Genomic DNA, 25,037 nt, shown 5'->3' on the forward strand with positions numbered 1-25,037 from the left:
TTCAGGGGTTGTGGCAGTTTGCTCTGTTGTTGTGGTTGATGGTGGGGGTCCTGTTGTAGTTGATGGTGGGGGTCCTGTTGTAGTTGATGGTGGAGGTCCTGTTGTTGTTGTTGATGGTGGGGGTCCTGTTGTTGTAGTTGGTGTAGGTGGAGAAGGTGTTTTAGGGGTTGTAGTGGTTTGCCTTGTTGTAGAGAATTCTGAAGTTACTACTGGGGATGTAGATGATGTTGTTGTGGTTGAAATAGGTGGAGAAGGTGTTTCAGGGGTTGTAGTAGTTTGCCCTGGTGTTGTGGTTGATGGTGGGGGTCCTGTTGTTGTAGATGACGGTGGGGGTCCTGTTGTTGTGGTTGATGTAGGTGGAGAAGGTCTTGAAGGGGTTGTAGTAGTTTGCCCTGTTGTTGTAGTTGATGGTGGGGGTCCTGTTGTAGTTGATGGTGGAGGTCCTGTTGTTGTTGTTGATGGTGGGGGTCCTGTTGTTGTAGTTGGTGTAGGTGGAGAAGGTGTTTTAGGGGTTGTAGCGGTTTGCCCTGTAGTTGAGGATTCTGGAGTTACTACTGGGGATGTAGATGATGTTGTTGTGGTTGGAGTAGGTGGAGAAGGTGTTTCAGGGGTTGCAGTAGTTTGCCCTGTTGTTGTGGTTGATGGTGGGGGTCCTGTTGTTGTAGTTGATGGTGGGGGTCCTGTTGTTGTGGTTGGTGTAGGTGGAGAATGTGTTTCAGGGGTTGTAGTAGTTTGCCCTGTTGTTGTGGTTGATGGTGGGGGCCCTGTTGTAGTTGATGGTGGAGGTCCTGTTGTTGTGGTTGATGGTGGGGGTCCTGTTGTTGTGGTTGGTGTAGGTGGAGAATGTGTTTCAGGGGTTGTAGTAGTTTGCCCTGTTGTTGTGGTTGATGGTGGGGGCCCTGTTGTAGTTGATGGTGGAGGTCCTGTTGTTGTGGTTGATGGTGGGGGTCCTGTTGTTGTAGTTGGTGTAGGTGGAGAAGGTGTTTTAGGGGTTGTAGCGGTTTGCCCTGTAGTTGAGGATTCTGGAGTTACTACTGGGGATGTAGATGATGTTGTTGTGGTTGGAGTAGGTGGAGAAGGTGTTTCAGGGGTTGTAGTAGTTTGCCCTGGTGTTGTGGTTGATGGTGGGGGTCCTGTTGTTGTAGTTGGTGTAGGTGGAGAAGGTGTTTTAGGGGTTGTAGTGGTTTGCCTTGTTGTAGTTGAGAATTCTGAAGTTACTACTGGGGATGTAGATGATGTTGTTGTGGTTGGAGTAGGTGGAGAAGGTGTTTCAGGGGTTGCAGTAGTTTGCCCTGTTGTTGTGGTTGATGGTGGGGGTCCTGTTGTTGTAGTTGGTGTAGGTGGAGAAGGTGTTTTAGGGGTTGTAGTGGTTTGCCTTGTTGTAGTTGAGAATTCTGAAGTTACTACTGGGGATGTAGATGATGTTGTTGTGGTTGAAATAGGTGGAGAAGGTGTTTCAGGGGTTGTAGTAGTTTGCCCTGGTGTTGTGGTTGATGGTGGGGGTCCTGTTGTTGTAGATGATGGTGGGGGTCCTGTTGTTGTGGTTGATGTAGGTGGAGAAGGTCTTTCAGGGGTTGTAGTAGTTTGCCCTGTTGTTGTGGTTGATGGTGGGGGTCCTGTTGTAGTTGATGGTGGAGGTCCTGTTGTTGTGGTTGATGGTGGGGGTCCTGTTGTTGTAGTTGGTGTAGGTGGAGAAGGTGTTTTAGGGGTTGTAGTGGTTTGCCTTGTTGTAGTTGAGAATTCTGAAGTTACTACTGGGGATGTAGATGATGTTGTTGTGGTTGAAATAGGTGGAGAAGGTGTTTCAGGGGTTGTAGTAGTTTGCCCTGGTGTTGTGGTTGATGGTGGGGGTCCTGTTGTTGTAGATGATGGTGGGGGTCCTGTTGTTGTGGTTGATGTAGGTGGAGAAGGTCTTTCAGGGGTTGTAGTAGTTTGCCCTGTTGTTGTGGTTGGTGGTGGGGGTCCTGTTGTAGTTGATGGTGGAGGTCCTGTTGTTGTGGTTGATGGTGGGGGTCCTGTTGTTGTAGTTGGTGTAGGTGGAGAAGGTGTTTTAGGGGTTGTAGCGGTTTGCCTTGTAGTTGAGGATTCTGGAGTTACTACTGGGGATGTAGATGATGTTGTTGTGGTTGGAGTAGGTGGAGAAGGTGTTTCAGGGGTTGCAGTAGTTTGCCCTGTTGTTGTGGTTGATGGTGGGGGTCCTGTTGTTGTAGTTGGTGTAGGTGGAGATGGTGTTTTAGGGGTTGTAGTGGTTTGCCTTGTTGTAGTTGAGGATTCTGGAGTTACTACTGGGGATGTAGATGATGTTGTGGTTGAAGTAGGTGGAGAAGGTGTTTCAGGGGTTGTAGTAGATTGCCCTGTTGTTGTGGTTGATGGTGGGGGTCCTGTTGTTGTAGTTGATGGTGGGGGTCCTGTTGTTGTGGTTGGTGTAGGTGGAGAATGTGTTTCAGGGGTTGTAGTAGTTTGCCCTGTTGTTGTGGTTGATGGTGGGGGCCCTGTTGTAGTTGATGGTGGAGGTCCTGTTGTTGTGGTTGATGGTGGGGGTCCTGTTGTTGTAGTTGGTGTAGGTGTTTTAGGGGTTGTAGTGGTTTGCCTTGTTGTAGTTGAGGATTCTGGAGTTACTACTGTGGATGTAGATGATGTTGTTGTGGTTGGAATAGGTGGAGAAGGTGTTTCAGGGGTTGTGCAAGGATTGCAGCAATATACTTGAATCTCATAATCAAAGCATTTTTTTGGTGGGAGTGTTTGTTTGTTTTTCTCACAGAGCAACCCAAATGAAACATTACATTGAACAACTTGACTTGTTTCCTCCACAAAGTCCTCAAAGCTTATATGGTCATAGCCTACAGCCCTACATCTGATATCCTCTGGTTTCTGACAGATGTGGTGACCATTTTCCCTGATATTGTCATATGTTTCATCATCATCCTTTGTCCCAGAGGGTGTGTCCACATCAAACCATTCCGTCCAGTCACAGATCTCAACGCATGGGGTAGTTGATGGTGTGGGTCTTGTTGTTGTGGTTGATGGTGTGGGTCCTGTTGTTGTGGTTGAAGTAGGTGGAGAAGGTATTTCAGGGGTTGTAGTGGTTTGCCCTGTTGTAGTTGATGGTGGAGGTCCTGTTGTAGTTGATGATGGGCGTCCTGTTGTTGTAGTTGATGATGGAGGTCCTGTTGTTGTGGTTGAAGTAGGTGGAGAAGGTATTTCAGGGGTTGTAGTGGCTTGCCCTGTTGTAGTTGATGGAGTGGGTCCTGTTGTGGTTGACGTAGGTGGAGAAGGTGTTTCAGGGGTTGTATTTGGTGGTGGGGGTCCTGTTGTTGTGGTTGAAGTAGGTGAAGAAGGTGTCTCAGGAGTTGTAGTGGTTTGCCGTGTTGTAGTTGATGGTTGAGGTCCTGTTGTAGTTGATGATGGGGGTCCTGTTGTTGTAGTTGATGATGGAGGTCCTGTTGTTGTGGTTGAAGTAGGTTGAGAAGGTATTTCAGGGGTTGTAGTGGTTTGCCCTGTTGTAGTTGATGGAGTGGGTCCTGTTGTGGTTGACGTAGGTGGAGAAGGTATTTCAGGGGTTGTAGTTGGTGGTGGGGGTCCTGTTGTTGTGGTTGAAGTAGGTGAAGAAGGTGTCTCAGGAGTTGTAGTGGTTTGCCGTGTTGTAGTTGATGTTGGAGGTCCTGTTGTAGTTGATGATGGGGGTCCTGTTGTTGTAGTTGATGATGGAGGTCCTGTTGTTGTTGTTGTTGATGGTGGGGGTCCTGTTGTTGTAGTTGAAGTAGGTGTAGAAGGTGTTTCAGGGGTTGTAGTGGTTTGCCTTATTGCAGTTGAGGATTCTGGAGTTACTAGGGATGTAGTTGATGTTGTTGTGGTTGAAGTAGGTGGAGAAGATGTCTCAGGGGTTGTAGTGGTTTGCCCTGGTGTTGTAGTTGATGGTGGGGTTCCTGTTGTTGTAGTTGATGGTGGGGGTCCTGTTGTTGTGGTTGATGTAGGTGGAGAAGGTGTTTCAGGGGTTGTAGTAGTTTGCCCTGTTGTTGTGGTTGATGGTGAGGGTCCTGTTGTTGTAGTTGATGATGGAGGTCCTGTTGTTGTGGTTGATGGTGGGGGTCCTGTTGTTGTAGTTGAAGTTGGTGGAGAAGGTGTTTCAGGGGTTGTAGTGGTTTGCCTTGTCATAGTTGAGGATTCTGGAGTTACTACTGGGGAAGTAGCTGATGTTTTTGTAATTGAAGTAGTTGGAGAAGATGTCTCAGTTGATGATGGAAGTCCTGTTGTTGTGGTTGATGGTGGGGGTCCTGTTGTTGTAGTTGAAGTAGGTGGAGAAGGTTTTTCAGGGGGTTTAGTGGTGTGCCTTGTAGTTGAGGATTCTGGAGTTACTACTGGGGATGTAGCTGATGTTTTTGTAATTGAAGTAGTTGGAGAAGATGTCTCAGTTGATGATGGAGGTCCTGTTGTTGTAGCTGATGGTGTTTCTGTTGTTGTGGTTGATGTAGGTGGAGAAGGTGTTTCAGGGGTTGCAGTGGTTTGCCCTGTGGTAGTTGATGGAGTGGGTCTTGTTGTGGTTGAAGTAGGTGGAGAAGGTGTTTCAGGGGTTGTAGTTGGTGGTGGGGGTCCTGTTGTTGTGGTTGAAGTAGGTGGAGAAGGTGTCTCAGGGGTTGTAGTGGTTTGCCCTGTTGTAGTTGATGGAGTGTGTCCTGTTGTGGTTGACGTAGGTGGAGAAGGTGTTTCAGGGGTTGTAGTTGGTGGTGGGGGTCCTATTGTTGTGGTTGAAGTAGGTGAAGGTGTCTCAGGAGTTGTAGTAGTTTGCCCTGTTGTAGTTGATGATGGGTGTCCTATTGTTGTGGTTGAAGTAGGTGGAGAAGGTGTCTCAGGGGTTGCAGTTGATGATGGACGTCCTGTTGTGGTTGATGGTGGGGGTCCTGTTGTTGTGGTTAAAGTAGGTGGAGAAGGTGTCTCAGGGGTTGCAGTGGTTTGCCTTGTTGTAGTTGATGGAGGGTGTCCTGTTGTTGTAGTTGATGATGGGGTTCCTGTTGTTGTGGTTGAAGTAGGTGGAGAAGGTGTCTCAGGGGTTGTAGTGGTTTGCCCTGTTGCAGTTGAGGATCCTGGAGTTACTACTGGGGTTGTAATAGACACTTGTGAATCGCTTGCTAGTGTTGTAGAGGTTGATGTTGGTCCTGTTGATGGAATTATTTCAGGGGTTGTGGTTGATGGAGGGGGTCCTGTTGTTGTGGTTGAAGTAGGTGGAGAAGGTGTCTCAGGGGTTGTAGTGGTTTGCCCTGTTGTAGTTGATGACGGGGGTCCTATTGTTGTTGATGATGATGCAGGTCCTGGTGTTGTAAAGCAAGGATTGCAGCAATATACTTGAATCTCATAATCAAAGCATTTTTTTGGTGGGCGTGTTTGTTTGTTTTTCTCACAGAGCAACCCAAATGAAACATTACATTGAACAACTTGACCTGTTTCCTCCACAAAGTCCTCAAAGCTTGTATGGTCATAGCCTACAGCCCTACATCTGATATCCTCTGGTTTCTGACAGATGTGGTGACCATTTTCCCGGATATTGTCATATGTTTCATCATCATCCTCTGTCACAGAGGGTGTGTCCACATCAAACCATTCCGTCCAGTCACAGATCTCAACGCACGGGGTAGTTGATGGTGTGGGTCCTGTTGTAGTAGTTGATGGTGTGGGTCCTGTTGTAGTGGTTGAAGTAGGTGGAGAAGGTGTCTCAGGGGTTGTAGTGGTTTGTTCTGTTGTAGTTGATGATGGGGGTGTTGGTGGAGTTGTTGAGGTCTCGCACGGCTCATTTGTATGAATAACTGTCTCATTGATGCAGATAGCTTTGTAGCACATCCCCATGTTGTCTGTCACATCGTAAATAACTTCACCTTCTTCATACTCAGTTCCATTGTACATACAACAACCTTTCAAAGAGAAACAGACATGTTTAATAATGCTTTCGAATAGATAAAGCTTATTTTCCAGATGAAGTATTTAATTTTTTTCGGCTTACCAGGAATTTGGTTACAGGTAATGTTTCCATATTTATTACAGGTACTGTAAAACAAGACACAGTTATGCATTAAACAAACAGGCATACGCACACCCACACGCACATGCACGCACGCACATACAGTACATACACACACACATACACACACACACATTATGAATGCACACACACAGACACACACAGACACACACACACACACACACACACACGCACACACACACACAGAGAAATTAATATTTAGAGCTTTTAACTATACTGCCATATATATACTTGGGGATCAATAAAGTATCTATCTATCTATCTATCAATAAAGTATCTATCTATCGATCTATCTATCTATCTATCTACTGGCATAACATTTGCATGACTTACCATGAAGTGCAGGGAAAATCGGTAGGGACCTCCTCCCCTGGCTTGTATTCATGTCCATTAATGAAACATCCTTCACATTCCTCAACGCAAATCTGCTGTCCCTCGTCAAATATAGGCTTGTCAGGAGGACAGACGGGGTAACAGCCTGCAAATCAACAAAGTTGACCTTTTGATGATGATAGATACTTTGATCCCTCACAGGAGATTGCTTTGTTAATCATCAAGGTATGTTCTGCATTCCCCAAGGACAGACATCACAGTTATTTATGATAATGATCAATTATCACTCAAAGAGAAGAAATACTCTTTTTCTAATTGGCTGGTTGGGTGGTTATTCATTCTAAATAACGGGACACCTATGGAGAAGATCTGGTAAAAAAGTTTAATCACCATTCCATATCAATGCTTATTGAATGGTAACTATAACAACCATAATAGGATAACGGTTGAGCCTGGAAACAGGCTTCGCAACACTGGAATCAACTAAAGAAGCTAACAGTCCACCGCTATCACTGCAAGGGGTTAATACAATTGTACAACATTTGCATGCTATACTGTAAAGGCATGACAATTGCATATAGTGGCAGCTGGGCAATGAGCAGGATAACGTTCTTCGAGGTGTCCAGATATACAGAATGAACAGACCCAGCAGAAGAATTACACTCTGCTGACATGCCAGGGAGTGCTTTGCCTCATACATTAATTCCGAGGATGTTAATTGCCAATTTTGTTTTTAAATTTACACCTTATAAAGAAGCTCAGGAACTGTGCTTCCTTCAGCATTGTCAATGGGTCAAGTGGCCTGTAATTGAACTAAGATGCTAACTGTGTTTCATTGGTGTTGTACCTGTGTTCTGTACAAATGACAATAAGATTAATCTAATTATTTAATCTAGAATCCCATCTCACCTTCCAGATTGGGTAGGGGGTTACTGCAGATTCCATCAGGATGGAGACAGGTCTTGTAGCAAGGGGTATGGCAAGGACTGTAGTGCCAAGTGCATTCAGCAGGGCCATTGTAATAGTCACAATAAACAGCTAAAATTCAAACAAACATATAGAGGTTGGAGGTCAATGCATACAAAAAAATCAAGCTTTAAGTAAGGTACATGAAGTGTTGCATGTCAATGGCAAGAATAGGCCATGGAAGAAAATACCCATTATTGAAGGATTTAAGATGAGCAGGAGCATTTGTAATGTATGAACTCAGCTTGAATTGTGAAAGTATGATACAGTACATTAGACTTACAAATGAGCACAACCAATTATCTGTAATTGGTACTTATGCAGTATCGCTTTCTAACACTCATTGTGTGCAATAGACACACACTTTAAACAGTACTACTTTTGCACATTATGTTTATAGTTACTAATTGTATGGGTTTCTTTTGGAAGATGACTCCCTGTCATTTTAGATAAAAGCATCAGCTAAACTCGTAATTTGTTATTCCATTATTCTTATGAAATGATTGTTGTACTCACGGCATATATCTGGGGTCCTCCAAGCCACACAGACCCCCGCTTCATTACAGGCCTGTGCGTATGCAGCCACAGCCGTGCAGAAGCATTCACAGTCTCCACCATTATCACAGGCACAGGAGTCTTTCACACAGTTCTCATAGTAGGGACTAGGGTCCACCTGCAAACACGCACACACACACACACACACACACACACACACACACACACACACACACACACACACACACACACACACACACACACACACACACACACACACACACACACACACACACACACACACACACACACACACACACACATACATACATACATACAGAGAGAGAGAGAGAGAGATACAGTATGAATAAATGAAAAGTAACACGTCATCTCACCAACTGGTTAAATTAGCAAATAGATTTAACCTTTTTACTAGAATAAATGCGTTTTAGTCACGCTTTGACCATTATTTAAATTAAGGCCCAAAGTGTAGAGGAACATTTTAAGATCCTGTCCAAAAGTGTTGACATACCATCGCGTGGCAGTTTTTGAAGGTCTCTCCTTTGATAATGCTGCACTGCATCTTCGCCCATGTATGCCGGCTGGGATTTTTAGAGCAGGGGTCAAAGTTGTCTTCCGCATCTGGACAGGAACTGGACACTTTCCAGCTGTTGGCAAACTCCAGGACATTGCTGACAAGCAACTGGTTCTGAGTGGTGAAGTCGTCCTGGCCGTCTCCATTGAAGTTGCCACACAGACCACATACCTTTCCCTGGGGAGTCACCATGGATCAGAGCCCTTTAGCTGACTGCATGCTGATTCATTGCAACAAGGTTAAAACAATTCTATATCAAATGTAAAATTGTTTGGCAATTATATTATTTTAAATCAAAACGTATTAACTGCTACTTTTAGATCTTTATTATATTTTGTATTATTAACATTATGATATTATTGTACCAAATTAGCTGTGTTATCACTTGTTAAATGTTAGCTGGTATCTAGTAGATATATCTGTCAGGTTACTGCAGATGTAATTCAGCCTGAGGCTAACTCTGGAAAAATTGTACCTTAAAAATAAAATAAAAATAATTAACAATAAATAGAATTTATATAATCTATATTAACACACCCAGATACTTTGCTATCATACTGACCTTTCTGAGGCTTCCATGTACACTTTTAATGAGGTAAGACCAAAAGCTATCGGCTAAAGATATGCATTTGGAGATCCTATTCAAATGTTGCACTAGAACTTGAGGTTTCCATGGGGATAAGAAGACCCAAAAGCCCATGTTTTTACTCACTGTGTGTTCTGGCTGCAGAATAACACGGACTGTTGTTTTTCTGTCCCAGAATGCCGTGAATCCGATGACTGACTCTACAACAAGATACAGACCTACGTGCCTCACGGTGTACTTGATATCAGGACCTTCTCCCAGGTCCAGCACATCATATGCCCCATCAGACAGTTTCAGTTCTGTTCTCTGTTAACATCAAACATAGGAGTACATAAACATGAGGTTATGGTTATGGTTATGGGATTTGGCAGACACTTTTGTCTAAAGCGACAAATAAAAACAATACAACAATGAATTTGACAGAAAACCATTTTAAAAAGTTGGTCAGACTACAAAACAGCTGGTCAGACTACTGGTAAGACAGCATCTCAGAGGCAGTATTAAATATACAGTACATACTGTATAGTATGTAGCAAGAAAGAAAATGTCTTAGAAATGGACTGTGTTGTTATGTGGTTGATGAAACAATGGTCATGAATGGTCAGAATGGACATTACACCAACATGCAGTAGCCTACTATGCAAAAATGTAGCTTTTGAGATAAATGAAATGCATTGTGTTACCCCTAAAACAATCCTGACAGATTTCGAGCATGTGGTTCCAGTGGTTCCACATGGTACATTTTCAGTGATCACGTGGAAATTGCCTGATTGGCTCCCACACCTGTCCTGTTAGGAGACAGAAAAGTCAGTTTTTTGGGATTCATATCAATGGCTTTTAGCCTAGAGGTTACTAAAGCCAATTTCATTCTAGTGTTTCAGACACAACTCTGAGTTCAGAATTCCAGAGCTTTCAGGAAATGCATCACAAAACAGTTTCTATTAATTGATGTTAATCATGTTTATGTCAATATAACACACACACACACACACACACACACACACGAAACAAATTGTGAAACATAACATCTGCCTAACCTTCATTAGCTACCTCAGATTTACCATCTGTGTTGGCTGAATTCCATTAGATTTGCAATTGAACTTCCAGTTAGATATACTAGGAGGTAACTCTTGTCATTTTAAACTGTTATTTATTGATCATTCATCTAGCCATCAAGGCTGATAGGGCGGGTTCTTATAAACAGTTCTTATGGTGCTAAGCGGGTCATAGACAGTTACAGACACCCCTTCCATCACAGGCTGAGTTTTGGTGTAGCATTATTTCATTACCTGTACAGCCACATAGCCACAGTCTCCATTGAATCCAAACCTCTGATCATCAAAGGTCTGATAATGCCCACTTCCATAGATAGTGCAGGTGCTTGAGCAAACATTGTCTGAGCAGATCCATTTTCCGCTATTACAAGTGCTAGATAACATTAGACAAACATAACTCACTGTTAGCTTCATGGGCAATGGCATGTATTTGTATCCCCCTAACCTTCCTAAAAACATTTGCAATAGAGTGTGGGTGATGTTTCGCAGGTAGGCACCCACCAGTTGTTGCAATTCAATGGGATCTGAGAGCCTGAGGCATAGTAGTGCCCGTTGTGGTGGCATGGGCAGTCATGCTCCTGCACACAGTTACCCCTGCCGTCATCCAGTAGAGCATCGGGGCACCTACATCCAGATTCACACTCCGTAGAGATCTGTCCACACATGAGGAACACAATCTCAGAAACACAAGAGGTCATTTGTGCACCTCTTCTGTTCGTGGTACTTATTATCAGTGCAGTACAGCAACATGGCTTAGTATGGAGAGGTTGGGGGGAGGCAATAACAAAGAAAGTTGTAATTGTAGTAGTAGCAGTAGTTGTAGCAGCAGTAGTAGTCGCAGAAATAGTAATAGTAGTAGTAGTAGTAGTAGTAGTATTTGCTATAATTCACTACCAAATAATGTTGCCAAGATTGTGAATGTTCATGCTTTTTTTCCATCTGTTACTTTGGAATAAAGCATCTACTACAATAAACTGAAAACCTCACTATAGCATCATTAGCTATAAACATGCTGTGATGCTCTCAGCTGCTGGGGAGAATGGAAGACTCACACAATCAACATCTCGTTGCATGCAGGTCCTGACACACTCTGTCCCTGTGACACTGTTGTCTGTCGCAGAGCAGTTGAAGAAGGTCTTAGGGGAGGGACAGCCTGGAGGTGGGAAGTCATTACATACATTAGCGCAATAGTAACAACCGCAGAGTTTTAACAGATGACGGGCTGTAGCCTACAAATTAGCACTAGTACACTAACGTTGACCAGAGTTGTTTTACTTTGTGGAGGTGTTGAGCCTTTAAGTGGGGCATTAGCATCACACACAAACATGGGAAGCAACACATTTAACAAAGTTTTTTGTATCAGTTCAACAGTCGTCTCTGTCATCATTTGAAAGAGTGAAGCGAGCTAATTATCAACAGGCAGAGTTTTATCCCTTTGTAGTAGCCAACCCAGTAACTTTTGTCGTCCTGTTCAGAAGTATGATCCAAGCCTAAGTACTCACCCCTCGCCTGTATTCTCCAAGATCTACAGTGAAGTTTTCCATTGGTACACACACTGAAAAACACAAATTGAGTTTTACCAATCATATTTTTAACCCCATATTCAGTGCACTGAATAAAAAAAAAAAAAACTATGTACATCAACAGGTTGAATGTTTATAGGCTGTAATAACTTTAAAATTGGATAAATACCACAAGTATGAAGTAAAAAGCAAAGGCGCAAGGATCTGTTCTCACCAGTGCTCTTCCTTTACGGTGATGGACTTGCCAGGCTTGATGTAGTCTCCGTTGTGCAGGCAGGGGCATTTGTTCATTGCAACGCACATGCCAGAGTCATCTAAATAGAGTCCCTCGGGGCACGCACAGCCGTCCACTGGCAAATAGTCGGGCGAGCAGGCCTGGCGGTCAGAGCTCAGGGAGCGACATGTCCGCTGGCAGCCTTGCAGCTGGTAGGAGAAGGTCTGAGTGGCCGGACAGTGGTCTGTGTACTTGTCTGTGGATGAGATGATTCAACTATGTTCATTCCTGTGAAATACTATTAAGCTTAAATTTTGGCAGGCTTTGGCTGTATACAAAGTTCTTACTGCACACAGTGTCTCTCCAGCCGAGCAGGAAGATCCCTTTGGTGGCGCAGGCACGCACGTATGAGGAGACCACAGCGCACAAGCACTCCTCACTCTTATCACAGGTGCAGCTGGCGTACTTACACCTCTATAAACACATCAATTAGCACACCACATACATCACCACCTCACCACCATGTGTAAAAGTCAACTCGTTACCGGAAAATTCAGATCATGTTTTGTATATGGTTATGGTTATGGCAGACGCCTTTGTCCAAAGCGACATACAAATACAAACAATACAATAATTAATTTAACAGTGAACAATGTAAAAAAGGTGGCTGACTACAGTAGGGAGAATAGCAATATAAACAATAAACAATATAAATTCAAGCAATAACCTAATGAAAATAGGAGAATAGCAAATAAACAAAGTCATTCAATCAATCATATAATAACAATAACTAAGGCATGGTAAGGCTACATTAAGGAGAATAGCAATAATAACAATATATGACCAAGAACATTGTTTTTCAATGACACCAAACTATGTCATGCTTGATTTTTCAGATTGGTTGATTTTCTAAAAAAGTGACACTACATAAGAATAACCATTTTTGTCAATTTTCCTTATTGTAAGTCAGTACGGCATCAAAATGAGTTTGAAAATGTATTTTTTTTTAAAGGTAAAAGAACTGTTGGGTAGCTTTAAAATTGACTGTACTGGGTGGGATGTATGACAGAAATATGAACAGTACTGAACCTTGTAGTAGATTTCTGGATTCACGGCTGAGTGGCATTTTGAAAAATTGGACTCTTTCATTTTGAGCAGAGAACACCAGTGCTCAGCAAAGTTTTCTGAAAGGAAAAACAAGCATGAAATCTTAGTTGAGATTTAAATCTACAATAGAAATCTGAGAAGTTCAGCTGAGATCAGTCCCACTAATCCTGAGATCAATTAAACTGGAAGGCAGCCTGAATTTAACCCCGGCCTGGACTTGTTCCATTGAGAAGCCTCTATAAAAACGTGAGAACTGCGCAGATCAATGAAGTCATCTGGGTGGGCTTTATATTACGAGAGACAGATGGGCAAGGATGTACTGTACATGTGAGCAACTCTGCTTTGTCATTCTGATGGATACTGACAGTGTACAGTAATAACTTTAAAAAATGAACAGAAAAAACAGTGATTAAGGCATTTGTCCTGTAGGAGGGTGTTTTTTGCTGTTCTCCCTACAGGAATCACGGTAGATTGTGTCGTTGCTCTGACAGATTTTTGCTCCCCTGTATCGGTTGAAACACACCCCACAATCACATCCCAATGGTGAAGTATCAGACTCGAATTCAGAATATGGCTACGTCAGGGTAGAGATCAATGCAACTCATATGTAAAATTCCAGCATCTAAAAATGACTGCAACTGGAGTTTCAAATTTTCAATTTCTAACGTTCTAAATTACTCAGTGTTAAAACCAAAACACTTCAGTGAGGAAATGATCAACACATTTAAACACAATAATAATAATAATATTAATATTAATAAAAACCTCACCGTTGTCTACACTGAGTGAGCAGGGGTCCTCCAGTCTGTCTGGAGTGTCCGTGCAACTGCCCTGGGCCTTCCAGGAGTTAGCGAAAGAGGCCGCCGTGCCCTCCACCATCCCCTGCGGACTCCTCAGCTCATCAGACAACACCATGTTGTAGTTCCCACACAGACCTGAAGAGAGGAGAGAGCATTCTCTGCAATTAATACAACATCCCATATGGCAAAGGTCTGTAAAAAAGTGCAGAAGTCACTTGTCATGTACAATACTGGGATGATAACTTGGTGGCTAAGAACTTGCATATACGGTATATTTCAAACATTTCATAAATGTGTCTATGTTAATGTATATTAAAGGGACAATAATTATGTGTGGCAATTAATGTGTGTATTAATGTACAGTATATGTTATACTGTATATAAATAGAAGAGTATAATAACAGGTTCCCATTAATAACAAAGTTGATCATAATGGTTCATGAGGGACTCTTGTCAGTGCATGACCCTTGGCGGCCTTGCCAGCGCTAACCCCATGTTGACAGGAAGTAAGTGTTGCAGTGTTTATAAACTCGGATCCCCTCACTCACCACAGGTCTTGGTCTTAAAGCCCTCGTCCAGAGAGATGTACAGTTGCATGATGGGAACCAGCTGGATCTGTAGCTGAAGCCCGAGGTGGGTTTGCAAGATGATGTGGAAGGAAGACGGCTGGAAGATGGTCACATCACCTGAGGGACAAAACTCATGGATTAATCTCTTATAAAAGCACACAGACCCACTACATAATGAGCTGAAGCATGCTACATGCTAATACATATCATATGCTACATGCTGATACATGCTTGTATGGCTACATGACATGTTTATATTATTATTACACAGAGCTCAAGTTTCTGTGCTGAATTGAAGATGAATGCTGATTTCCTCTCACCGGTGGTGTAGGGCAAATTGACCTCTGCGTTGTGGTACACTTTACCATTAGCCTGGATAACTATGTCCTGAAGCAAAAAAGATAATATGCATGTAGTTAACATAGAACGCCATGTTCTTAGAAGGGCAATCAGTCTTTGTGATAGTCAGATACAACTTGAACTCACATTTTTCTTGTCCCCCAGCAATCTCAAAACAACCCTCTTGAGACAGGTGTCCCAGTCCTGAGAACTACATGGTGCCAACTCTCCCAAAATGGAGAACTTTGAATCAACACAGTCCTGTGAGAGGGAGAGAGAAATACAGAGACAGTGACAGAGAAAGAGACAAAGAGAACAATGTAGAAAACAGTCCAAAATATGGTCCAATCATGAACATGGTTGGTATTTAGAGTTTATGATTTGCTGCTTAGATACATACTGACACTGGATGTGGCGGAATGTGAACAGACCTACAGTCAAATACTCAAACACTTAAACGCTGTGTACTTACAGTATAGTATTTGTTTGTATGAGTAAACGCACACCTTGTGAGGTGTTCACGGCGGTAAATGAAAGGTTAAATTTAAACAAAAGTGTCGTGGCACACTCGGAACTTAAAGATTTTTTATTGACCAACGTTTCGGCTTACGCCTTCATCAGGGTCATTTTATACTTACAGTATAGCACATATAAATGTGTCTAAATAGCCATACATGACTTGTATGGTGTGTGTTCATATCAAACACTGCATAAGTAGTTTATTTGTTTACATAAATCAAATGTTAAATCCTACAACTTTCATGTAAAGCGTTTATTTATTTTGGTATGTTAGTTTAGTACATTTACTAAACTAAAGGTGTCAAAACAAAATCCTAAATTGCTTGGGTAACAACAATACCTTGGAGAGCACGTAGAAACAGTTTCCATGGTAGTTGTATGTTTTGCCATCGTAGGTGGTGACGTGGGACCCTTCCTCCACCGCGCATGTCCCTGTTTTGGCGTGGCTTTTGCATGACCAACGGCCCTCGTGGCAAGCACTAAAACACAGCACACATGAATTTGTCAGATTTCAGTTGGTAGTTTCTTTTGTGTTTGACTGGATAACAAAGTGTGTATCTGCTCGTTGTGGTATGTGTGTGTGTGTGTGTGTCCTTATGTACAGTATATGTGTCTTCACTCTATCCTCAGTAATGGTGCTCATGTATGTTTGTAGCACATGGGAGTGTATTTGTGTGTGTGTGTGTGTGTGTGTGTGTGTGTGTGTGTGTGTGTGTGTGTGTGTGTGTGCGTGTGTGTGTGTGTGTGTGTGTGTGTGTCCTTGTGTGCATATATGTAGCACATGGGAATGTATTGGTGTGTGTGTGTGTGTGTGTGTGTGTGTGTGTGTGTGTGTGTGTGTGTCCTTGTGTGCTCATGTGTGTAGTGTAGCACATGGGTGTGTATTGGTTAAGTTGTACCATTCTTCAGTGTCTGTCCGCAGCACCTCCCCGTTATCGTAGATTCTGTCATGCTTGCACTGACACTGCTCTTTTGGGATGCATCCTCTTTTAGAAAGGTCGTCATACACAGTCCCTGAAGAGTGGAGAAGAGAATGAGAGAGAGAGAGAGAGAGAGAGAGAAAGAGAGGGAGAGTACTCAAACATTTAGTCAACCATGCTTTATTCAGATATTCACAATTTTAATTATGACTATGTGTGGACTCCATGACATGTTGATAACTCCAACATTGACACACATTCTCACTCACTTTCTCACTCACACTCACTCAATCATTCGCACACCAGCCAGTCTCACCTTCAGGGCAGAAGCAGCCATCGATATTGTGCTCCTCACACAGAGAGTTAGACTCCAAGTGTGTGCAGGTGGTCATGCAAGGGGATCCACTCTCCAAGTACACCATGTTGTAGGGGCACTTTATGGCTGAACAGACAGGACATTCACATGAGCTGGACACTATTGTAGTTGATGTAGTATAATTAATTATATATACAAGACATGGTTTGTGTCCTCATACAATGAAGGACTTTAACTTAAGCATACAGATCCAACCATGCCATATAACATGCTACATAATATGTTAATTAATAAAGCTACAGTTTACACATTACAACATTAATTCAAGCGTTCAGACATAAGTGGTCAAACATCTGTGGTTCGAGAAAGAAAAAAACAAGAAAGGGAGAGAGAGAGAGAGAGAGAGAGAGAGAGAGAGAGGAAGACAAGAAAAGCAACTCAAGACATTTCCATTAGAAGACAGGCGCTGGTTCACAGTACAGATCAGCAGAAGGACGACGACCAGCCTCCTGAGGCCCAGCAGCGTGTGAGTGGCCCTCACCACAGAATTTGTCTGTCCTCCAGTTCGGTGGGGTGCCCCTGGCATGGGAGCACTGGCGTGAGTACTCGGCCAGCGTGGCACACATGGCGGAGCCGTCTGTCGGCTGGTGGCACAGGTCCATGGCGCAGGCGCTGATGTAGGGGCTGGGGTCCAGCACGCTGGCACAGGAGGCCCAGGCGGACGAGAGGAGGCGCCGGGCACAGCTGCTTTGCTACACAGTCAAGTGGAGAAACACTACCGTTTATTTTGATCAAGAATGTGTTTTGTGTTTTTTTTCTTGTCATTTTATGTGGTTAATTTGCAGAGAGACCAACTGAAAGTAAAATAATACTATTACCAATAATAAAGGAGTAACAAGAGTGTAACAAGAGAGTTAAAGACGTTATTAGTAACTTATAACTAATCACTTTTTTGAGGAGCTACACCAACTCTGCAACAAGGTAACAGAGTTGATTCCAGAAATGTAGGAAGAAAATCACTCTATAAATGTAGTCACTGATAGTCAACGACTAAGCACCTATCTTCATTGAGACAGCGACACATCACTACTGGAGCAATCAGGCTTATTACCTCCACGAAGGAGGTTATGTTTTCTTTGGGGTTTGTTTGTTTGTCTGTTTGTTAGCAAGATAACTCAATTTTGGATTTTGGGAGTGATCCGGATCACTGTGATGGCAGATGTCTGCGCTCTCGGAGTACTTTTCTAGTTGTGTAAGTATTTAGTCGTCAGCACCATGTCATAGTCACATACACGAATCATGCAGGGCTGGGAGTAATTGTGCTGAACATTTAGCTTCCATTGAGGTCTTTACCACTGAGACATTATTGGGGGGAACAGGAAGTGGCACTTACAGCTTCCACACATCGGTTTGCTTCCTGCTGCTGTTGTTGCTGTTGTTCGTCTTCTTCTACATCCTCTTCATAAGGATCCTCACATTCCACGTTTGGGTTGTGGATCCTCTGTTTGTTACCAAACTCGATAGCACCAATGTGACGCCCTAGAATGAAAACACACACACAAACACAGACACACACACACACACACACCAAACTATGAAGAAAACAATGGATAATACAAAATTAAGAAAGCAATGTAAATAGAAAAGGACAAGCAAAATATGTTGAATAAAGGCAGTTGCTTACCTTGGTGAATGAACTCGTCATAGATTGGGACACCATTGTAATCTCCACAAAGTCCACATGTGCGATTGGAGTACTTGGAGTCCAGCTCCACCTGGTAAAGATTTTAAATAGAAATGCTGAGCTCTTATGTATCCATTAAGATGATCCTAAGATAAATATCGCACTCACTACAGTGAAGCCTTTTTATTTTTATTCATTTATTAGTTTATTTGTCAGGGACAATGCAGCGCACATTACATACATAGCTATCACAGTCAATGCCATAACAATGTCTGTAGATGTGTTACATAAAAGGTTTCTAGCCAGTTGGCTAATTTGCAACCCCAGTCCCTGGTCAGACCTTTCTAAAAATCATGTTGTAGTCAAAAATTATTCTGAAAAGTGTAGTATACGTGTGCAAACAACTCTCTATACACATAGAGACCAACAAAACATCAAGGGTAATTTTAGTGTTCAAGTTGATCATTGCACCAATGTCTCCATGAATCGCAAAAATAGTTGCTTCGTCATATCAGATCTCAAACACGTCCTCTGACTAAGCTGATCTTTCTTCCTTTGACGAAGTTGATTATCCATTCTTCATTTCAGTTAGATTTAAGACAGATTATGGTGACATAATCTGTGTTACGAAATCCTCTTCATTTTCAATGTACTGAGTACCAATTTGGTAGGCTGGGTGAACCCGGCCTGAACTTCCGGGGAATTTGAATTTCGCCCGGCAGCTCAGGCTGGATACCAGCAGATCTATTTTCGCTGTTTACTGCCAGAATCTTTGGCTCCAATCAGAAACGGCCATACTCTATTCCTGGCACGCTATTGGCCGGTGACGCGCCGAAAACGAAACTTAAGCAACGCGAAGTGCAGTAGAAACAAAGTGCAGCCTCGCCAGACTAATGTTCAATCTTAAAAGATTGAGTTTAGTATGGTGAAAACCAGACTACCAATTTGGTGCTAATTGATTTTAAACTGACAGTTCATGCAACCACAATGTTACACAGAGCAATAGGTGTTTCAGGTACATAGCAACAATGTCAGAGTGTCCTGTCTGTCAAGGTTAGTTTTAAAATGCCCTGTGGAAACATGAAATTCAGAAATATGACTCTGTACATTGAGTTGTTGAGGTTCTACAGTAACATGTCATTAAAACATGTTACTGTAGAACCCTAGCTTTTCAGTGTATGTGAATATATGATCATGTGTTTACTAGTAACTCTTCACTTTAACTAATGACTGTCTGAGAAATACGCTTTCAACACAATTTTCTACAAGACCTAACTCTTAGCTACCTTCCAATTTGGGAGGACCTCTGTCAACCACCACAGCCAAAGCATAACCCTATTCAGAGTGCCAACAGGGCATACAGTAATTGTACCACCAGTTTTTATAATAAGGTAAAGGCTAACATCAAATAGGCTTTGTCAGGACAGTTAGGCGGAGATCACATTTACCAATGGCAAGCGGAAGATTTTCTATTGTTCACTGTGGAGCAGCAATAGCATCAAACGATTTGAGTGTTGAACTCTCCGGGATTGTCTTACCATGACAGCATCATCCCTGTTCCACATGACACTGAGGCCCAGCTTGTAGTGGAGGTTAGTGTACGCAGAGTTTTCCTCGATCAAGACTCCAGACACATGGTAAGGAGTGGAGATCCTACGGAGTCAAACCCACAACCATAACTAACAAGCACAAGAGCAGATTTCATGCTAAAACCCCACACTTTCCATGCACAACACTTACATGATACATGTGTGATAAAGCGCTTGCATATTGCACATCTTTTTGCCCTTTAACATTCAAGGTAGGTAGGCCATAACTATGTTTTATGTTACTGTATATAAAAGGGGTTATAACCTTTTGTGTTTACACACTGTCATTGTATGTCAAAGGCGATACTACTGGACAATTGGGGGACACATTTTGTAGGAGCATGTCAAATAAATTATCCCATTGATCCAGATTAGTTATTCTGAACTTCAGCTCAATGTCAATCAATCAATCATCATTCAAGAAAGAAGCACAGTCAAAAGACAAAACAAACCCAAAATAGTAAGCCACATTAGCTTCAATCACCGGGCTTCATTGTGCAGTGGGACAAAAGTTCAAATCATCATCTATTCTATCCACAAAGGTGTCGGGTTTAGCATAAAAACTCACATTTCTCCCCCGACCATAACCATCTGTTTAGTCAGGTGAATAGGCAGGTCCTTGATGGTCACCATGACTTGGCTGACAGTGATCTTGCCCTTGTTGTCCATATTTTTCTTCACGTGGACAGAGAAGTCCTGGAAGGACGAATGGCAGTCAGAAGCCAGGTTATAGTCGCACATCCCCGGGAACTGGTAGACATCACCGTCAAAGGTCTTGTAGTGATGTTCGCCCCACATGCTACAGATGCTCTTGACATGATTGTAACTCCGGACTGTAAAACAAAACATCACGTTTTTCAAGAGGCATAGTTAGCTTTTTCACCTCTTGCAAAACTCCTGTTAGACTCCTTGTCATGTAATTATAAAATGTACAAATATCAGGTTACCTGCTTCAAAATGTAGCTGGTGAGTATACTGACTGAATACTAATTTAAATAATTAATAGAATCACACCACAGAAACATTAAATCAAATGTACATCTCAAAATCTCAATCATTGAAATACACTGGTTAGCCCTGACTGAGTTTCTTAAATCATGACCTAAACACACAAAATCAACCACCCTAGTCTAACAACAAGCAAAACTAAACCTGCTATTTTTTTTTTTCACCCAGGTAAAAAATAAGAATAAAAGGGAAGCAAAAGGAAGAGGCCCTTCTAATGCCTGCATCTCTGCACCCATGGCTCACCGAGCTTGGCGTCCACCTGAGCAGCGTAGGTGAGTGTCCAAAGGAGTGCCCAGAGCCTGGGCGCCGTCCAATGCATGGTGGTCACAAGGCTCAGTGTCCTCTGCTGGGAGGAGGGTCAAAGATGAGAGGTGACTCGTGTCAGTGCCCACCTTTTAAAGCTATTGCTCAACTCCCTGTCTGCCCTCCCACAGCAGATGCTTGCCGGTGACACAGCAAACAGAAGGCCCAGCCTTGGGTTGAAAGGGACATTGTTCTTCCTCCTATATGGGCGTAGAGACCAGCACTAAGACTGACAAAAAAAATCACTAGAAAATATATGTTGTGAAAAATATACAGACAGCACAACACACACACACACACACATGCACACACACACACACACACACACACACACACACACACACACACACACACACACACACACACACACACACACACACACACACACACACACACACACACACACTTTATAACGTTCTGTATTATAACAACATATTGTTGTCATTGTTATTAAAATATTGTCAATATACTGTTGTATCAATACAGTGTTGTATGCAAATAATCACAAAAAAAAAAACACATCTGTGTACCTGCAGTACCCAATAAATCAGGTCATGCTTTAATCAGAAAGAAGAACCACTTTCCCATGTATAGCTCATGTACTGTATATTAACCTCACAGCTGAAGAAATGCAGCAAAATCAAATATAAACCTTAATACATAGGTGTTAACATCATGTCATATGCCTATGATCCTTTCGAAAATTAAAGAACATGGTAATCTATTAAGATACAGCCGATGGCTTTGAACACCAAACGCAATGGCTGATGACAACAGCATGACTCTGAGATACGCTAGGAATCTCCTATTTCACAATGCACTAAATGTCACAATATTTTCATGATACTCTGAATGTCCCAATACTCAAACACAAGCAGCACTGATGCACAGATGTGGATGCAAATAAACATTGTATTTATCGTGAGATCAAATGTGTTTCATAAATATCTAACCAGATTAATGTTGACACGTTGAACATGAAAGTATGATGGATGTTCTGTTCTCTTGAACAGTCTCTGCTTTTTTTTCCCTCCAGCATTTGGAGCGAGGCATATTTTTTTCCCTGAAGGTTTCAAAAGAACCTACGGATCTTTTTTAAACCTTCACTGTTGATCTATTTGTCAATTCTTTGACTTTGAAATATCACGATTAGCTGGTTATACTCTACCATGATGTAAATATTTAAACAAAGTTTCAATACATTTGTATGACAGCATTAATGAGCGGCAGCACCTATGCAACTGTGTATGTTAGCAAGAAGTTCTTTGATGTTTTGACATGTTGAGTAGGAGGACTTTAAGAGCTGTAAGAACAAGGTTGGCATTAAGTTGGACCAGAGTTGAATAATACCAACATGTTACTCCAACTGTTCAAAGCCATTTTAAAAACTATTGTCAATAAGGTAATAACAAGATTTTTAGAAATTAGAGATAGATTTGTGTCCCTCATGTCTTTCCTTTTATTGAGCCCCTATGTTGGCTGGACTTTCCTTTGACAGCAGTCCATACTTTCCCTTGATATCTGACCCTAAGCCAAACAAATACATCTTCAGAGGTCCTGAGGCAACATGGTTGATTGGCTCAGTCTGAGTCACTTTGTCTCCATAGCTAGGGGTTTCCATGACCACCAGGGGTGTTTTCGAGCACACACACTCAGCAAGAGGACTAAGAAGCAATTAGCTAAATTTAATTATTATTACCTCCGCCAAGGAGGTTATGTCTTTATCGGGGTTTGTTTGTTTGTATGTTTGTATGTTTGTATGTTTGTATGTTTGTTTGTCTGTTAGCAAGATAACTCAAAAAGTTATGGATGGATTTTGATTACATTTTCAGGTAGCCTAAATGTCCCTAGGAAGAAACCATTCAATTTTGGGAGTGATCCGGCTCACTGTCTGTATCCAGGAGACGGTTGTTTTCGCTTGGTGGAGGTCTGCGCTCTCTGAGTGCTTTTCTAGTTATATTTTACCTCCGCCAAGGAGGCTATGTTTTCATCTGGGTTTGTTTGTCTGCTTGTCTGTTGGTAATATAACTAAAAAAGTTATGGATGGATTTCGATACAATTTTGTGGGAAGCTCTGAAAGCTTAAATCAGGTCATGCTTTAATCAGAAAGAAGAACCACCTTCCCATGTATAGCTCATGTACTGTATTAACCTCACAGCTGAAGAAATGCAGCAAAATCAAATATAAACCTTAAAAATAGGTATGACTATGTGTCTTTGATCCTTTCAAAAAATGAAAGAACATGGTAATCTATTAAAATATAGCTGATGGCTTACGACCATCACCAAACGCAATGGCTGATGAAAACAACATGAGCTACGCTAAGAATCTCCCATTTCACAATGCACTAAATGTCACAATACTCTTCATGATACAATGAATGTCCCAATTCTCAAACACAAGCAGAACTGATGTTCAGATGTGGATGCAAATAAACATTGTATTTATCGTGATCAGTCCACGGTGAGATCAAATGTGTTTCATAAATATCTAACCAGATTAATGTTGACACGTTGAACATGAAAGTATGATGGATGTTCTGTTCTCTTGAACAGTCTCTGCTTTTTTTCTCTCCAGGATGTGGAGCGAGGCATATTTTTTTTTTCGCTGAAGGTTTCAAAAGAACCCATGGATTTTTTTAAACCTTCAGTGTTGGTCTATTTGTCAGTTCTTTGACTTTGAAATATCACGATTAGCTGGTTATACACTACCATGTTGTACATATTTAAACAAAGTTTAAATACATTGTGTGACAGTAATAATGAGCGGTAGCACCTATGCAACTGTATTATAAGTTCTTTGATGTTTTGTCATGTTTTGAGAAGGAGGATTTTAAGAGCTGTAAGAACAAGGTTGGTATTAAGTTGGACCAGAACTGAATAATATCAACATGTTACTCCAACTCTTCAAAGCCATATTAAAAACTATACAAGATTGTACTATACTAGAACAAGAACAAGATTTTTTGGAAATTAGAGATTGATTGCGACTTTCTCTTGATATCGGACCCTATAATACATCTTCAGAGGTCCTGGGGCAACATGGTTGATTGGCTCAGTCTGAGTCACTTTGTCTCCATGTTTTCGAGCACACACACAGCAAGAGGACTAAGAAACAATTAGCTAAATTCAGTTATTATCCTATTATTATGGGATTAATTATGAACACAGGCTTCAGATGTTCACAATGTAGTTCTATTACCTTAAAATAATGACTTCAAATTCATTCTGATGTCGCATTGACTTAAAATGAGCAGAATGAAATGTCTGACTTTGTGGATTGGTGCCCAGAATGCCTGTAACATTGACCTTTTTTGACAGTTTTAGATTATTTGAGTACCCCCTTAGCACTAAATGGGTACACCCAGTACGTTGAAAATGTATGGAAAGGGGGAACACTTGCTGCCACTAAACATTTGCATCATTCTGTCTCTGACCATGACTACTGAGGGCAGAGTTCACACCAACAAAAACCCCTACAGTGTTTTGTAACTCTTGGCCTCTATTGGAATTTTGCATGCTCATGTCCAGTTCCTTCATATACATCTGTATGTGTGTGTGTGTGTGTGTGTGTGTGTGTGTGTGTGTGTGTGTGTGTGTGTGTGTGTGTGTGTGTGTGTGTGTGTGTGTGTGTGTGTGTGTGTGTGTGTGTGTGTGTGTGTGTGTGTGTGTGTGTTGTGTGTGTGTGCGTGTGCGTGTGCATGTGCGTACACGCGTAGGTGTGGTACAAATTCTGGTAATCCTATGCTGGAGTCCTGGCGGTAAAGGTGTGAATGTCAACATGCATCAATGAGGAAAGGCTATTGTGCCATGTTCTGACCTGTCCCAACAGTCCACTGTTTGAACGGTGTATCCCTCTCCTCCAGCTGCCATCTGTCTTCCCACATCATGGCAGATAGATCATTAACTCACTATGAGGTTGTTGATCCTGGTTCTACCATCATTGCAGGACACATCCATCATTGGTCTGAGGTATATCAACATCCTGGAAAGATGTATCTGGGAAGGCAAGAGGGTCATTCTGTATCTTATCATTCTGTTGCTGCACTATCTCAGATATTATTTAAACCTTCTACTGTAGGTCCC

At 42.1% G+C, this 25,037-nt stretch overlaps 1 protein-coding gene across 1 annotated transcript in view; it reads right to left on the reverse strand.

Annotated features, from left to right (window-relative positions):
• Positions 1 to 20,968, reverse strand: part of LOC134093466 (mucin-2-like) — a 36,682-nt gene extending 15,714 nt beyond the window's left edge. The window contains exons 1-27 of the mRNA XM_062546518.1: positions 20,893 to 20,968; positions 20,210 to 20,474; positions 19,591 to 19,705; positions 18,053 to 18,143; positions 17,762 to 17,907; positions 16,910 to 17,120; positions 16,369 to 16,494; positions 16,032 to 16,146; positions 15,473 to 15,611; positions 14,761 to 14,874; positions 14,595 to 14,661; positions 14,254 to 14,391; positions 13,676 to 13,840; positions 12,888 to 12,982; positions 12,146 to 12,272; positions 11,799 to 12,054; positions 11,511 to 11,616; positions 10,563 to 10,714; positions 10,296 to 10,434; positions 9,690 to 9,794; positions 9,133 to 9,312; positions 8,358 to 8,597; positions 7,847 to 8,003; positions 7,274 to 7,402; positions 6,432 to 6,509; positions 5,594 to 5,903; positions 281 to 470 (exon numbers count right to left, since the gene is read on the reverse strand). Of these exons, the coding sequence (XP_062402502.1) occupies positions 281 to 470; positions 5,594 to 5,903; positions 6,432 to 6,509; positions 7,274 to 7,402; positions 7,847 to 8,003; positions 8,358 to 8,597; positions 9,133 to 9,312; positions 9,690 to 9,794; positions 10,296 to 10,434; positions 10,563 to 10,714; positions 11,511 to 11,616; positions 11,799 to 12,054; positions 12,146 to 12,272; positions 12,888 to 12,982; positions 13,676 to 13,840; positions 14,254 to 14,391; positions 14,595 to 14,661; positions 14,761 to 14,874; positions 15,473 to 15,611; positions 16,032 to 16,146; positions 16,369 to 16,494; positions 16,910 to 17,120; positions 17,762 to 17,907; positions 18,053 to 18,143; positions 19,591 to 19,705; positions 20,210 to 20,474; positions 20,893 to 20,968 (4,032 nt within the window). The remainder of the gene's footprint in view (positions 1 to 280; positions 471 to 5,593; positions 5,904 to 6,431; positions 6,510 to 7,273; positions 7,403 to 7,846; positions 8,004 to 8,357; positions 8,598 to 9,132; positions 9,313 to 9,689; positions 9,795 to 10,295; positions 10,435 to 10,562; positions 10,715 to 11,510; positions 11,617 to 11,798; positions 12,055 to 12,145; positions 12,273 to 12,887; positions 12,983 to 13,675; positions 13,841 to 14,253; positions 14,392 to 14,594; positions 14,662 to 14,760; positions 14,875 to 15,472; positions 15,612 to 16,031; positions 16,147 to 16,368; positions 16,495 to 16,909; positions 17,121 to 17,761; positions 17,908 to 18,052; positions 18,144 to 19,590; positions 19,706 to 20,209; positions 20,475 to 20,892) is intronic.
• Between the last annotated feature and the right edge of the window lie 4,069 nt (positions 20,969 to 25,037).

Source organism: Sardina pilchardus, chromosome 10, assembly GCF_963854185.1.
Source record: "Sardina pilchardus chromosome 10, fSarPil1.1, whole genome shotgun sequence".
Classification (NCBI taxonomy): Eukaryota; Metazoa; Chordata; class Actinopteri; order Clupeiformes; family Clupeidae; genus Sardina; species Sardina pilchardus.